We start from the raw sequence: 16,065 nt of genomic DNA on the forward strand, positions 1-16,065 counted from the left end.
CACAACCATCTGTAATGAGATCTGGTGCCCTCTTCTGTGTACATAATAAATAAATAAATATATATTTTTTTTAAGAAATCTAGAAGGGGCTGGGAGGTGGTGGTGCATGCCTTTAATCTCAGCACTCAGGAGGCAGAAGCAGGTGGATCTCTGTGAGTTCGAGGCCAGCCTGGGCTACAGAGTGAGATCCAGGAAAGGCGCAAAGCTACACAGAGAAACCCTGTCTCAAAAAACAAAATAAAAACAAAAAAAGACAGAGAGAGAGACAGAATCTAGAAGGGACACAAACCTGGCTTTTATGTTAAGCAAGACACTTAACAATCAACCAAATAAACAAAATACTCGTTTATTAATCACAAGCATCTCAGCTCCTTGATATTTATTTGTGAAGGCAACTATGAAATGAAATTTGTTTTACTTCCAGCCTACCAACCTTACTTGCTTGGCAAGTGGTGCGAACATGTTACTGCAGAATGAGACAGACAGGCACCTTCTCTTCATCTCCGGGGCACACTAAGCCTACACAGGACACCCTACTACCTGCAGCCCTTTCTTACATGCATCTCTTCCTCCTACCACTTCTCTCCATTTGTTCAACAAACTAAATTATTATATTCAGGAAAATGCACACATTCACACTCTTAATTTCTACACGCATTTTACCACAAAAGTGGGAATGCAGAAATAGCTTCCTGCCTCGTGACTTGACAGGGACACAGTGAAGCATCGTCCTACACCTGCCCAGCATCGCTCCAGTCTGTTCTACTCCAAAACAGCAGTAGCAAGTCCGTCTGTCCTTGGTACTCCTCTTCCTCCTCTCTCCAAGGAAAACAAGAAACAGCAGGAAGTGTAAACAACAACTCAATGGAGATACAAATGGGGAAATATGTTTTAACTGGCTAAAAAGCCTCGGGTCTATGAAATTCAGGAATGCTGCCCTGTATGAGTGGGAAACAGAGATAGACAAATCATATTACACACCCCCCTCAAAGTGACCGTAAGCGCAAATATGGTACACAGATCCCTTCTCACCTTCATTTTACCAACACCTGTCTCGTCTTTCTTATGGCTAGCTCTCATTCTGTTTTCCATGATCCATCTTCTGGCTTTTTCTCTACATATTCTCCAGTCTCATAATAAAGTCCACCAGCCAAAGCTGAATTCTTTGATTCCGGCTCATGTAGTGATAGAAAGCCAGAACTGAGATCCTCCTAACGGTAAGTCCAGGTGGGGGGTGAACATGTCAGCGGTGAGCTGCTCACTCACCATTCATTGAGATGCTAGGTTAACTCTCCTGGGGATGTGACTAAGCTGGTAGAGTACCTGCCTAGCATGCACGAAGCCTTGCATTGGATGCCCAGCACCAAGTAAAACAGGACTGTAACCTCAGCACTCAGAGGGTGGAGGCAGGAGGATCATAAGTTCCAGGCAGACCAGGCCACATGACAAATCTGAGAACAGCCTGGGATACATGAGACCCTGCTCAAAACAGAAACAAACAAGAAATATTCACATGAGAATTGTTTCGGAGCCTCAACTCCAGCACCAAGCCAGCCTCTCCTACAGAAGCACAGTAAGAATGGATGACACAGTCACTGCCAAACCCAGAGGCCCGAAGCTGGCAGGTCATGCCAGGTAATACTTCACTTCTGTGAGACTGAGAAACAGGTGCCCCTTCTGAGGGTATGCAGTGCCTCTTAAAATATGTCTGTACTTAGGGAGGGAGGAGGATGTCAGTGTGTGATGTGGAAGCCAGAGGAGAGCTCACAGAGGTCAGCTCTCTCCTTTCATCATGCGAGTCTCAATGATCAAACTCAGGTCACCAAACCTGCTGGCAAACTACTTTGTCCACTGAACCATTTTGCCGGTCCTTGGGTGCTCATCCAGACAAAAGGATTCACCTGCACTTGCTACCTGAAATAGGTGGTCTTGTTCTGGAGGTCATGTATAGCAGTCCTGTTTAAAATAAATTAAATTAACAAATTAAAAAAATTAAAAACCCCCTGAAGCCATGTTGTAGCTCTAAAATGGGTTATCAGAAAGCACCTCAGCAAAAACAGGCATTTCACAAATTCCATCTTCAGAAACTCTCACCTAATATAAGTCTTTTTTGTTGTTGTTATTTTGGTTTGGTTTGGTTTGGTTTTTGTGTTTTTGAGACAGGGTTTCTTTGTGTAGCCTTGGCTGTCCTGGAACTCGAGACCAGGCTGGCCTCAAACTCACATAGATCCGCCTGGCTCTGCCTCCTGAGTGCTGGGATTAAAGGTGTGTGCCACCACACCTGGCTAATATAAAATTCTTAAATGAATCAAGCCTAAAGGTATAATGTCTAAGGAAAACCAGTAAATTTGGGAGAGGAAACTTGCAACTCAAGGAACTGTTTCCTCATACCTAAAAATTCTACAATTGTTTCATGGCTGAAGCTCAAATGTAGGTAATAAGCCAAAACACTCCAACAATCTCCACTTCTCTCTTAAGAAAGGAGTGACAGATACCTGAGAGATGGCTCATCAGGTAAAGGTACTTGTGGCCACGTCTGATGACCTGGGTTCAACAGTTGGAACCTGCATTGTGAGGGAGAAAATGGACTCCTAAATGTTGTCCTCCAACCTCTGCATCTGCATCCACCCAACAAAAGAAACATATAAACATGAAGAGAAAAGGTAGGCATGAGGCCTGGGAGTGCAGCCCAGGGGAGTGTATGCTTATGAGCATGGACAAGGCTCTGAGATCGACCCCCAGCCCCTCTCAAGCCCCTACACATTTACCTTTTGGGGTCTGCTTTCTGTTAGACCTCTTTTTGTTCTTCTCCCAACTCTAAAGTGACAAAGTTGACCACGAGGCCTGTAGATTCTAATAAAAAGTCCTCTTAAGTGAGCCCCTTGGCTACCTGCCTAAGAGGAATTGGCAAACTGGATTAAGATTGGTATAGCAAGCGGATATGCATACCTAAAATCCTAGCAGTGGGAAACTGAAGCAGGAAAATTCATGACCAGCCTCAGCTATATAGAAACTAGAAGCCAGTTTGAGCTACATGGGACTCTGTCTCAAAAAACTACTGGAGACTTAGCTTAGTTGGGTACTTAGCTTAGCCTGGCATGCACCAAACCTCAACACAGCATAAAATGGGTTTGGTGGTGCAGGCCTATACTCCCAGTATCCCCATCACTCAGGCATAAGCAAAAGGATTAGAAGTTCAAGTTCAGCTACACAGCAAGTTTGGTGCTAACCTGAAACACATGAGACTACCTCTAAAGGGAGATGGGTTAGAAAACAGGCTATGGATGATGACATACAATGCTACCCTTAGCGTATTTTTTGAATGAGCATGTGTGTAGTATGTATGCCCACACATACATGTTCACATGCTGGGAATGCCTGTGTGTCCAGGTGTGAACGCAGTCAAATGGCAGTCAGAGGTTGGCATTGTGTCTTCTTAGGTGATTCTCCACCTTGGGTCTCTCACTGGAACCTAAAGCTTGCCAATTTAGCTAGTCTAGCTAGCCAGCTTACTTGGGGATCCTGTCTCTAGCTCCCAAGCACTGGTATTATAGTGGCTGCCCGGCATCTGCTCAGTGCCAAGGATCTGAACTCTGGCCTTCGGGCTTGCTCAGCAAGCACCTGACCCTCTCAGCCATCTCCCCAGCTGCTCCGCAAAGGAAGTAAGTGTTCCGGGGGCCTATGCCTGCACTCAAGCTTGAAGCAGGAAGAGGGAAAGGAAAGCTGGCCTGCACTATAAGGACTCCATTTGAAACAAAGTGATAAGCATCACATGGTTCAAATCAAACCCAGACATGGAGCAGTAACAAAGTACAGCCCAAAGGAGGGCCTGGAGACAGGCAGGGCTCTAACCAATCTAAAACCAGTCCTCAGACTCTAGTGAGCATCCCAGGCCGGTGTCTGGCCATCTACCTACCAGGTCAGAGTGTGCAGCAGCGCTGACATTCTGACAACACTCATACCGCTGATCTAGGTCCACGGGAAAATTTAGAAACACTAGAAAATCCTCCACGTCCATCAGCAATCCCGAAATAAAAGTTAGCCATGCTGGAAAGAAATGGCTCAGCAGGTGAGAACTGGCCACTCTTCCCAGCACTGACAGAGCTGCTCACAACCGTGACTGCGGTTCCAGGGGATCCAACGCCCTCTTCCAGCCTCCTCAGGCACCAGACACGCTGCTCTACACAGTCATAACGCAGGCAGAACACCCACACATATTTTTTTTTAATTAAAAATAATTTTTAAAGTCATTTTTTTTTTTAGTTACTCATGGCAAAACTAGGTTACAGGTCAGAAAAGGTAAAAAAGAAGCAGCAGCCCCACTGTCCCCACACTGTGCTGGACTAGACGCTGTTGTCACAGACCCACTGTCCCCACACTGTGCTGGACTAGACGCTGTTACAGACCCACTGTCCCCACACTGTGCTGGACTAGACGCTGTTACAGACCCACTGTCCCCACACTGTGCTGGACTAGACGCTGTTGTTACAGACCCACTGTCCCCACACTGTGCTGGACTAGACGCTGTTACAGACCCACTGTCCCCACACTGTGCTGGACTAGACGCTGTTACAGACCCACTGTCCCCACACTGTGCTGGACTAGACACTGCTACAGACCCACTGTCCCCACACTGTGCTGGACTAGATGCTGTTACAGACCCACTGTCCCCACACTGTGCTGGACTAGACGCTGTTACAGACCCACTGTCCTCACACTGTGCTGGACTAGACACTGTTACAGACCCACTGTCCCCACACTGTGCTGGACTAGACACTGTTGTTACAGACCCACTGTCCCCACACTGTGCTGGACTAGACACTGTTACAGACTCACTGTCCCCACACCGTGCTGGACTAGACACTGTCACAGACCCACTGTCCCCACACTGTGCTGGACTAGACGTTGTTACAGACCCACTGTCCTCACACTGTGCTGGACTACACTGTTACAGACCCACTGTCCCCACACTGTGCTGGACTAGACACTGTCACAGACCCACTGTCCCCACACTGTGCTGGACTAGACACTATTGTCACAGACCCACTGTCCCCACACTGTGCTGGACTAGACACTGTTGTTACAGACCCACTGTCCTCACACTGTGCTGGACTAGACGCTGTTGTTACAGACCCGGTGTTATGGGATAAAATTCTGTGTTCTATAAACAAGAAAATGCTTTATAAATGAGAAATATTTCAACCATCTGAAAAATATTTAGAATAATAGACTTAATCTCTATACCCCACATCCAACATTAACAAATCTTAATTTGTAATTACCTGATTTGAATTTAAGTAATATTAAGTATAATTAAAGCTCTTACATACCAGTCTTATCCCATGCTTCATCTTCTCTACCCAAAGATAAGCACTACTTGTGAATTTTTATAGTTCCCATGCATGTACATACACTACTATGTATGTATATAACCACAAATAGTCTTGAGTTTTCAAAATATACAAGTGGAAAATTTTTGTAAAAATTCTCCTGGGATTTGTTTCCCCAATCCATATCAACTTTCTGATATACATCATCTGTGATGCATTCGCTATAATTTACTGGGATGAAGACAAGTTTTTAAGTAGCCCATGCTGGCCCTGTACCTGCTCCACCTTGAGCACTAGAATTACAGGTACGTGACACCAGTGCTGCTTTTATTTATTTTTTCACAGGGCTGTAGTGTTCAATTGTGTGGGACCTTGGGCGTGTGTATTCAGCGTACAAATGAATGAATGCACGTGTGTTTGCGGGTACTCCTGCCTATGCATGCTCTGTGAAAGCTAGAGGCAGTTTTGGTATCTCCATCTACCACTGTCCACCGTGCTTTTTGACGCAGTCTCTCACTGAATCTATAGCTAGACTGGCTAGCCATTAGACCCACAGGGCACATCTATCTCCACCCTGCCCAGTTGGCTTTTACAATCCAATATACAGTTGGGTGGGTATTCATGCTTTCAAGACAAACACTTTAACTAGAGAGCCATCTCCTCAGACTGGGCAAGGAAGGGTCTTTCCAAAAATGTATAGATGGCCCTATTGGTGAACTTCTTGTACTTCTTCTGCATTTATTATTGCCTTTAGATAAATGGGTATGTCAACCAGCTCTCAACTAGATATTTGTTACATGCCTACTCTCCAAAGTGGTTGTACCCACTTACATTCCCGCTAACACTATACAAAAGTACAATTCCTTCATCCCAGAACTCAGGAAGCAGGGAAGATTGATCTCTGTAAGTTAAAGGCCAACTTGGTCTACATAGCAAGTTCCAGGCCAGCCAGGACTGCATAGTGAGACCTGTCTTTGGAGACATGGTTTTGTGGCGGAGTGCTTGCTTAACACATGGGAGGCACTAGAGTCTACCCCCAGCACGGCAACAACAAAGTGTATTTCCCTACAGTCTTACCCTCACCAGAGCACTTCATTCTGCCTGGTGAGCTAGGGCACTGCGTGCACTGCCCTCCAGTCTGCATTTGTCTGATTACAAGTCTCTGACACGTACATTTTCTTAGACATATATGTGTATGTATGTGGACATATCTGCTATGTTTCTTACAGTCATGGTTTGTTTGTACTATTAGGAATTGAACCCAGGGCCTGAAGTATGCTAGGCAAGCACTCGACCTTATTACATTTCAAAACAGGATCTTGAGGCTGAAGAGACAGCTCAGCAGTGAAGATCACTGGCTGCTCTTGCAGAGGTCCCAGGTTCAGATCCCAGCATCCACATGAAGGCTCACAGGAGCCTATCACTCCAGTTCCTGAATATCTGACACCCTGCTCTGGCCTCCATGGGCACCGAATACATGTGACGCACATACATACCTGCAGATAACACACACACACACACACACACACACACACACACACACACACAGAAACAAAATCCCAGGATCTGCCTAAGTAGACCAGGCTTCAAAGTTGCTGGTTCCTACATGCTGTGGTGAGCAGCAGGCACGGAACTCTTGATCCCTCTGCCGCAGTCTTTCCACTGCTGGGATTACAACCCCAACGCACCCTTCCAGCAGCGGCCAAGATGCACTGCTCAGGTACTGTGCCGGACAGTAAAGAAACAGCTGACTTTAAGGAGTCAATCCGGACAAAGGCCTAATTAATTCATTTGCTAATTAGTCTCTCTCTTCCCTCTTTTGTCAAGCCTTACTTCCAAAGACAAGACCGTAGGCACTTGGAGTCTGTATCCTTAGGGGTGAGAAAGGAGGGAGGGAGGTGATGCTCAGGCCAGCATGTGTCTATAAAAATATTACAACTGTGCTTACTCAAAGAACGCGAAATTATGTCAGACCAATAAGTAAACTACACTGCAGACAGCCTTCATCTTGCAGAGACCCGTGTCAAACTTGTCATATTTAACTCCCTCTTTGCAGCATCACGATCTTTTCTCTCCAAACTAGCTGCCCTCCTCCGTCCCCTTCCCCCACAGCGGCTGCATACCCTCTCCTTTTCCCATACCATGGCTGCTACTGGACTTTGTGCACTGCCTACTACCCGTTTGCTGCTTCTCCCTCTCCTCCGGAACTGACATCCTTTCTCCTTTTCTAAGATGCACTCCAAGTAAAGGCAACTCACCTAGTCACCCCCAGTGAAAAGGGATTTCTCCTGCATGGTACAGCAGGCAGGAGGGGGGACTTATCCCAACCCTCCCCACTTCCTTCCCCCTTCAGGCCTGGGACAGCTGCTCTTCCTCTGGGAATTCTCTAAGTGCGGTAAAGTCCAGACCATCTTGAAAAGAACTCGTATGGCCTTCTGTGGCACGCACGCTTTTACCAGGGCCAGGTATGTATTTGTGTTCGGGGCAGGAACAAAACTCGGGAAATTTCCTGGAAAAGACACCTTATGGGCAGGCCTCCTTCCCCATTCCCGCTGGGCTGGCTTAGCCTGTGCAGTGATGAGAAGCATGACCTGGAGGAGACCAAACGGTCCCTGAGATAAGTTTCCAGAGCTCTTCTCCACGACCTCAATAAAACCCTCTCGGAGCACATACACCCTCCACACCCCACCCCCGGCAGGAGCCTTTCTCCCTCCACCTCCCCAAATCAGCTTCCCAGGGCACCAAGCTCCCAAAGGCGGCTCCTGTTTCTCCTTCCCACCCCTCCAGGTCAGCCCCAAACCGGCTAGCTAGCTCCCCTGGTGGGTGTGCCAGGGCGCAGGCCCCAGCCCCTCCCCGCATCCCCTCTAGTTCTCCGGGGCTTAGGGACTCTGCCTCCTCCCAGCCCCCTCGGCTGGCGGCCCGCGCCAGCTCCAGGGTGGCCCTGGTTCCCAGCCAAGACACGACTCTAGCTGGCTTTGTGACCTTGGGCAAGTCACTTCCCCCGGTAAGCCTCAGTTTCCTTCCCGGCCGTACCGATCCCTCCCGAGGTCCTGCCCTGCCCACCCCGCAGGAGGGGGCTGCCCAGCGGGTGCGAAAACGCTTTGTGAGGCGCTCTGCTCGGCAGAGGTGCGGGGCTCCGGGGGGGCTCCCGGGCCGGACAAAGCTGTTGGCGGACCAGGCTCCTCCCTCTCCGCGGGACCCCGTGCCCGGGACTGACCCTCGCCCCTCCCCGCACAGCCCGCTCCGCGCCGCCCCGCCCCGCCGGCGGACCCCGTACCTGCTCCGGACGCTCTGCCGCAGGCGCCGCCACCCTGCGCCCCGGTCCGAAGAGGCCCGTGGCCTGGAGGGCTAAGGCAGCCGGCGGCGGCAGGCTCGGGCCGGGGCGGCGGCGGTGGTGGCGGGGGGCGCGGGCGGCGCGGGGGCCCGAGCTCGGCGGGGCCCGGCCTGGGAGACCACGACCAAGGCTGGAAGTGCGCGGCGGCGGCGGCGGCGGCGGCGGCGGAGGCGGCGGCGGAGACCGCGACCGCGGCGGCGGCGCTTCCGCTCATGGCCGGGCCGCGGGCAGCAGCTCGGGCTGCGACTCGACTCCGGCACGGCGGGCGCTGGCTGGGCCCGGGCCGGCGGCGAAGGAGGCTGTGGCGGCGACGGAGGCGGCTCCCGGCGGGCCAGAAGGCGGAGCCCGGCCGCGGCGGCGGCGGAGGGGGCGGGGACGCCGGGGGGCGGGGAAGCCGCGCCGCGCCGCCAATGAGCGCCGGACTCCGAGCCGCGGCTCCCGGGCGGCGTCCAGGGGGGGGGGGGATCCTCGGCAGCCGCGGCCCGCCCAGGCGGGGAGGCCCCGACCGGAGCCCTCAGCATCCGCGCCCCCCACCCCACCCCGCGCCGCCCCGCCCCCGGCCCGCCCCCGGGGCGCGGCCGCGGGCCTCAGGGCCCAGGCCGACCGCTGCGCAGGCCCTGCCGCTCCCGCCGCCTCGGGCGGTGTCTGCGCCGGGGAGTGTGCTGGGGTCCGCCCCGGTGAGCCTCGGCCCGCCCGGCGTTCCACGGCCTGCGCTGCGCCGGCCTGCTCCCCGCTGCCGGCCCCCTGCACGCCGGTCCTCCCTCTCGGCTGTTTCCTCAAAGTTTGTGCCTTTGAGACACTTAGCGAAGAAACTCTCCCTTCGCTTCGGAGGCTGATTGGTGATAGATCAGTCTCCGCGGACCCCCGAGGACCGCAGAGGCGGAGACCGAAGGGATGGAGATGAGCGCCCTTTCCTGGGTCCTGGAGACCCATTTTGAATTCCCAGCCAAACCCAGTCGGGCTCAGCCCTGGCCCTCACCCCAGGCTCTGACTTGCTCTTCCTCTTTCTCACTTTAAATGTCCTTGTTGGTAAAGCACTGGCAGGAAGCCGGCCAGGCAAACTGGGCCTGATCTCAGAAGAGGGAGAGGCTGTGAAGTGAGGAAACACTTGGGGATGTACTGAAGGCTTTCCTATTACTGGGGGAAGATTTCTGCGGATTCAGAATCTCCCCCTCCCCCCACCCCACCCCCTCCCGGCCTGCCCTCTCTTTCTCAAATGTGATGTTGGCGGCTGAACCCATTTCCTTCCCATCCTTCCCTGGCTCTCGTTATCCGTGGAAGAGCAAAATAAACTCCACCATGTGCTGAGTGCCTCCAAGTACAGACATGTGGGTAAGGGTGCAGCTAAGCTGCTGGCTAGATTGTTTTAATAAAATATTATCCTCAGCCTTTCCCTGCGTCGTACAAAGCAAGGAGGGCGATCTTTGGCAACTGGACTTGAAAAGAGACGCTTAAACTCCACACTGACACTTGCCGATGCTGCATTGTCTTTCATCTATCCGGTCATTAGCAATGCTTAGAAATGGAGAAACGATGATAATGAAGATATTGTCTGGGCCTTCAAAGAGCTTGCAATCTCCTTGGAGGTCAGAGTCATAGACGTTAAGCAGGAAAGCCACATTAAGAGGCGGGGTGGGGAGGGGGAGGTCAGTCTTAATCAGGTAAGAAATCTGCGGCCAAACTTCTGAGCTACACCCAACCTATCTCAAAAAACAAAACAAAACTCTTAAAGGTGAGTATTTCACCAAGAAGGACAGGTTGGGGAAAGCTGTACTGGAACACTAGATTACGTTTGACCAAAGGACCTGAGTTCCGTCCATGAGTGTCTTGTCAATGATGTATTTTCAGGCTGGGGCCTCCATGCAAATGCCCACAAAAGAACATCTGTAAACCACCGTTCAGGGGCACCTTTCCCTTCATGAGTCTCAGCAGTCTTAAGCAAAGTTTAGTCTCTTTTTATCCCCAGAGTTCACACACCAGCTTCCGATCTTACAACTCGAAGTTGGAGCAAACACCTTAACTGACCGTGCTAAAAGGAGCCAGCTAGTCAGCCCAAAGAACTCATCCAAGGATGCCTTGAGACCAGGCAGAAATAAAAGAGAAGGGCCAGCAAAGCCCTGAGTCACGTCACCACGCTCCCTAAGACAAGCAAATGAAAGCACGGCCAGGTCCTGTCTGCTGTGGCCCTTATCACTTCAGTTGCCAGGGTGTAGGAAAACCACAGGTTAACAGGGTTGGAGCATAGCTGAGGCGTCAGCGCCAACTGGGAAGCTGAGATGTGGTGCATGTACACAGGGCACTGTTATTCAGCTGTAAAGAACAGTGAAAGCTCAACATTTGCAGCTAAATAAGTGGAACTGAAAAACATCCTGTTGAGACAAGTATTGCACGTTCCTCTCACATGAGAAAATTTTTGCAAAGTAGACCTGATAGGCCATTGAGATGGCTCAGCAGGTAAAGACGCCCGTGGCCAAGTCTGACAACCAGAATTCCATGCAAAGACCCACATGGAGGAAGAAGAGTTGGTTCTTGCAAGTCAATGGATTCCTCTGACTTCCACACAATCTCTGTGGCATGCAAGTGATAATGCATAGATAAATATAATAATTTTTTTAATTTAAAAAAAAAGGGGTGTTGGGGATTTAGCTCAGTGGTAGAGCGCTCGCCTAGCAAGCGCAAGGCCCTGGGTTCTATGCTCAGCTCCAAAAAAAAAGGAAATTTCACTTTTAAAAAAAAAAAAAAGTAGGCCCGGTGGTGGTGGTGGTGGTGGTGGTGGTGGTGGTGGTGGTGGTGGCAGCAGTGAACGCCTTTAATTCCAACACTCGGGAGGCAGAGGCAGGTAGATCTCTGTGAGTTCGAGGCCTGCCTGGTCTGCAGAGTGAGTTCTGGGACAGCCTGGGCTACACAGAGAAACCCTGTCTGGAAAAAAAAACAAAACAAAACTAAAAAAACAAAAAAACTTTAAAAGAAAATTAGACCTGAGAGATAAACATGGTCACATGGGCCTATGATTCTAGCACTGGGAAGGAAGAGGTGTGAGGACCGCAGATTTAAAGCCAGTCCAAGCTACATAAAGAGAACTTGTACTTTATGCACAAATGAATAAATTAAAAAGTGTAAATAGATAAATAAAAATGATGTTCAAAATCAACAGGCAATGCCCGGGCGGTGGTGGCACTTGCCTGTAATCCCAGCACTCAGGAGGCAGAGGCAGGTGGGTCTCTCTGAGTTCAAGTCCATCCAGCCTGGTCTACAGAGCTAGTCCAGGACAGCCAGGACTACACAGAGAAACCCCATCTCGAAAAACCAAAAAAAAAAAAAAAAAAAAAAAAAAAAAAAAAAAAAATCAACAGACAAATAGAACAGTGATTACTGGACATTGGGAAGGGTGGGAAATAGGGAAATAGGTGGCTGGATTTGATTGGTGCTAATTTGTTCATGGCAATGTCATACTGAACCCTGTTAATATGCATAATTAAGATGTGTTTTAAAGGATATGGCCAGATTATGAAGTTGTGAATGCCATATTGAGGAGGCATTTGAGCTTACTTATAAAATTAAGTGAAGGGCTTGTTGGAGTCACCATGACTAGGACATACTTTGGAAACACTTAGGCTGCTATATAGGAAGTGGTTTGGAAGGAAACAAAAGACAGGCAAGAAAACAGGCTACAAAGCTTTTAGGCAAAGGGTGAGGAAAATCCAAATGGAGGCAGATGGTAGGAATAGACGGGCAGAAAGGGTAGGGTCAAAAGGGCGGGTGGGGCCAGAGAGATGGCTCAGCGGCTAAGAGCACTGTCCTTTATTGATTTACTCATTCACACGTGTGCTCCAGTGTGTGTGTCTCTGTGTGTCTGTGTGTGTGCGTGCATGCATCCACATCCTTCTGCATGTATGTTTAGGCCAGGAGATGACTTGCTGGAACCAGTTCTCTCCTTCTACCCTGTAGAGTCTTAAGGATCTAACTCAAGTTGTTAAGACTGGTGGTGCTGCCTTTATTTGCTAAGCCATCTCACTTGTTTGCTCTTTCAGAAGACCTGGGTTCAATTTACAACACTTACATGGCAGCTCACAGCCTCTGTAACTTCAGTTCCTAGGGATCTGACACCCTCTTCTCACCTCCACAGGCACCAGCCACACACGTGGTACACAGACATACATGCAAACAAAAACCCATACACATAAAGTAAAATAAAAATAATTTTTAAAAAAAAGGACATAAGTATTGAGGTAGAAGAATAACCAGTATTTTTTGTTTGTTTACTAGACAAGAGTCTCACTATATAGCTCTGGCTGTCCTGGAACTCACTCTGTAGACCAGGCTGCCCTCGAACTTACCTGCCTCTGCCTCCCCAGTGCTGGAATTAAAGGCGTGGGCCACTACCGCCCAGCTCAGAATAACGAGTATTTTTGACTTGAGCAACAAAGTGATGGTCATACAATCCTGATAGATGGGAAACCCAGTGAAGCAGGAGACTCTGGTTTAAGTCAGTTTATGTATTGGTACCCCCTTCAGGCACAAGGACTGGGACTGTTGGACTAGAGTCACCACCATAAAATGGCTAGTGTTCTTAGACTGGGAGCCAAGGATTTATAAAGGAGAAAAAAAATAACAGAATGACCCATTTTACATTTTGCTCTCTTTTTTCCCATTGTGGTAAAATATATGTAGCATAAAATTTATCATTTTAACCTTTTTCAAGTATGCAATTGTAATTTCAAGTTCAGTCACTAACTAGGCAATGGTATGTAACCTTTACCATGATCCATCCCCATTTCCTCCATCTCAAATAAAAACTGTCTACTCACTAAATAAGAGCCCAATTGATGGGCTGGAGAGATGGCTCAGAGGTTAAGAGCTTTGGCTGCTCTTCCAAATGGACCTGCATTCAATTCCCAGCACCCATACGGCAGCTCAAAACTGTCTATCAATCCAAGGTCTGACGCCCTCACACAGACACTCATGCAGGCAAAACACCAATACACATAAAATAAGAAATACATTTTAAAAAAGGAAAGAAAAGAACCCAGTTGACTACTTCTCCCAGCCTTGGCTTATCTGTCTCTGTCAGATCACAATGCTTTTCTTTTTCTTTTAATGTGGTGTTAGAAATACAACCGTGGATCTGGCATGTGCTAGGGACTACTTTCTATCACCATGAATTTAGATATTCTAGGATCCTCCTGCAAGCTGAATCCCAAGTATTTATCTTTGTTTTTTGTCTGTCTAAATCATTTTATTTAATTGCATGTTTTCAAGATTCATCCAAGAGCTAGCACCCATCAGAGTCTCCTTCCTCTATAATGCTGAGGAGCTCTCTTATGTGTACTCACCACATTTGGTTACCCAGTCGTCCTGTCGTCCAGTCGTCTGTCTAGGGACACTTGGGTTGCTTCCACTTTTTGAGTATTGCGAATAGCACTACTACAAATGTTGGATGATTTATTTGTTTGAATCCCTCCTTTCAATTATTTTGAATGCGTTCCAGTGAATGGAGTTGCATCAACTGAAAATACAGAATTTCTATTTATTTTTTCCCTTCTTCTTTTCTGAGACAGGGTGTATTAGCTACTTAATCCATAACCAAAGGTGACTCAGGAGGAAGAGTTTATTTTGGCTTTGGGTTCCAGAGGGACAGTCCATTATGTCTTGAGAAGGCTCCATTAGATACTGCAAACCAGAAGGAGCTATTTCATAAGAAAGTATAAAACAATAACAGACCTATAGTTGTATGTAAAGTTAAGAAAATAAGAGAGCAAAATGGTCATGCAAGTATTATAGAAGAATGCTTTTTGTCTTTTACCAGCTGAAGAAGAACTCAGGGTAGTTGAAGCCCAGTGGAAGTTACTGTGGCGCCTGGCACCACAGTAGAAACATCAAAGGCTAATGAAGAATGAGGATGCTGAAGCAGGAGAGGAGGTGTTTTGTCCTCTTTTGTTTTTATTTTAGACGCTTAAGATTTTTGTTAGTTGGTTGTTAGCAGGGGTCTCATATACCAGGCTGGCCTTGAACTCCTGATCCTTCTGCCTCCACCTTTAAGTTTAAGAATTACAGACATGGGATACCACCACATCTGGCAAGTAGATGACCATCAAATACCATGTACACTTGTTCACCAGCACACCACAAACACCTGTGGAACTCCACAAAAGTTTCTCTGATTTACTTGAGAATGGTGGCCATTTTTCTCACTGTTGTGAAACTGAGGTGTGTGAATCTCTCATTTTATTTTCTTTTTTGTATGTAATTGGAGGTTAACTCCCAGCATCTTATGTGCTAGGCAAGTATTCTACCGCTGAGCTGTATGCCCAGCCTGAGTTCTTTAGACTAGACTCCCCCACTATAAGTACCACTGCTACCCCAATTTTTTTGTTTTTGTTTTTTTTATGACAAAACTTCATGTAGTCCAGGCTAGCTGTCAAACCTCTGATCCCCCTGCCTCCACTTCTCAGATTATGGGATTAATGATGGGCACTATTACACCTGACTTGCCTCAATTTTTTTTAAATAGTTTTGCTTTCCAGAATGACTGTGGCCATTTATTTATCTACTTATTTACTGATTTTTACTTCAATATAGGAAATAGACTTGATTGTATGTCTTATCTGAAAGTCACCCCTTGTTTTATTTATTTATTTATTATTATTTCTCTTTTATTTATCAGTTCCTCTAATCTTTTTGTTTTGTTTTGGTTGGCTTTGGTTTTTTGGACACAGTCTCCTGTAGTCCAGGCTGGCTTCAAACACAAACTCACTATGTAGCTAAAGGTGACCTTGGTCTTCCTGCCTCCACCTCCCAAGTGCTACAATTACTGTCTTGCACACCATGCATGACTTCTCCAATCTCACCACCACCACACACAAGCATGGTCCAATCTTACTCCCTTTCTCCCTTGAAGGCCATCATTCCAGTAGATTTCCGGTTTATAGATGTTTACTTAACATCTATATTATGTTTTAAATACATGTATTTTCTACTTAGGGAAATAGAATTGTGTATTTCCCCCACCTTTATTTTCTCTTTCTCATTAAAGAATGTTATATATGTATGTATGTATTTAGTGTGTATGTGTATGTGTGTGCACACGCGCATGCCATAGTATGTGAGTAAAGGTCAGAGAACCTTTTGGAAGTCAGCTCTCTCCTTCCACCATACAGTCCCAAAGAGTGAACTCAGATCATAAGCTTGGTGACAAGCACCTTTCCTAAGTAAGCCATCTGGCTAGCCCCAGATGTTTTCTTAAGGGAGGGAGAGTTTGCTATAGCACACTCACAGCCAGTCACAGTGGCACACATCTATAATCCCAATATTTGAGAAGTAGAGGCAGGAGGACCAGGAGTTCAAGGCCAGCCTTGACTACATATGACACTTCAAGGTCAGGTAGGGCTCTATGAGACTTTC

General features: G+C 48.0%; 1 protein-coding gene across 4 annotated transcripts in view; it reads right to left on the reverse strand.

Moving 5' to 3' along the window:
• Positions 1-8,989, reverse strand: part of Rnf38 (ring finger protein 38) — a 118,069-nt gene extending 109,080 nt beyond the window's left edge. For 3 of the 4 annotated variants that reach the window (XM_036178413.1, XM_036178411.1, XM_036178410.1), the window contains exon 1: positions 8,608-8,708. Coding sequence is in view for 1 of the 4 variants with exons in the window: in XM_036178405.1 (XP_036034298.1) it covers positions 8,608-8,878 (271 nt within the window). In the remaining 3 variants the exon portion in view is untranslated. Of the gene's footprint in view, positions 1-8,607 lie in introns of all 4 variants that reach the window. The other variant, XM_036178405.1, reaches the window with a different exon arrangement.
• Between the last annotated feature and the right edge of the window lie 7,076 nt (positions 8,990-16,065).

This window comes from Onychomys torridus, chromosome 2, assembly GCF_903995425.1.
Source record: "Onychomys torridus chromosome 2, mOncTor1.1, whole genome shotgun sequence".
Lineage (NCBI taxonomy): Eukaryota > Metazoa > Chordata > Mammalia > Rodentia > Cricetidae > Onychomys > Onychomys torridus.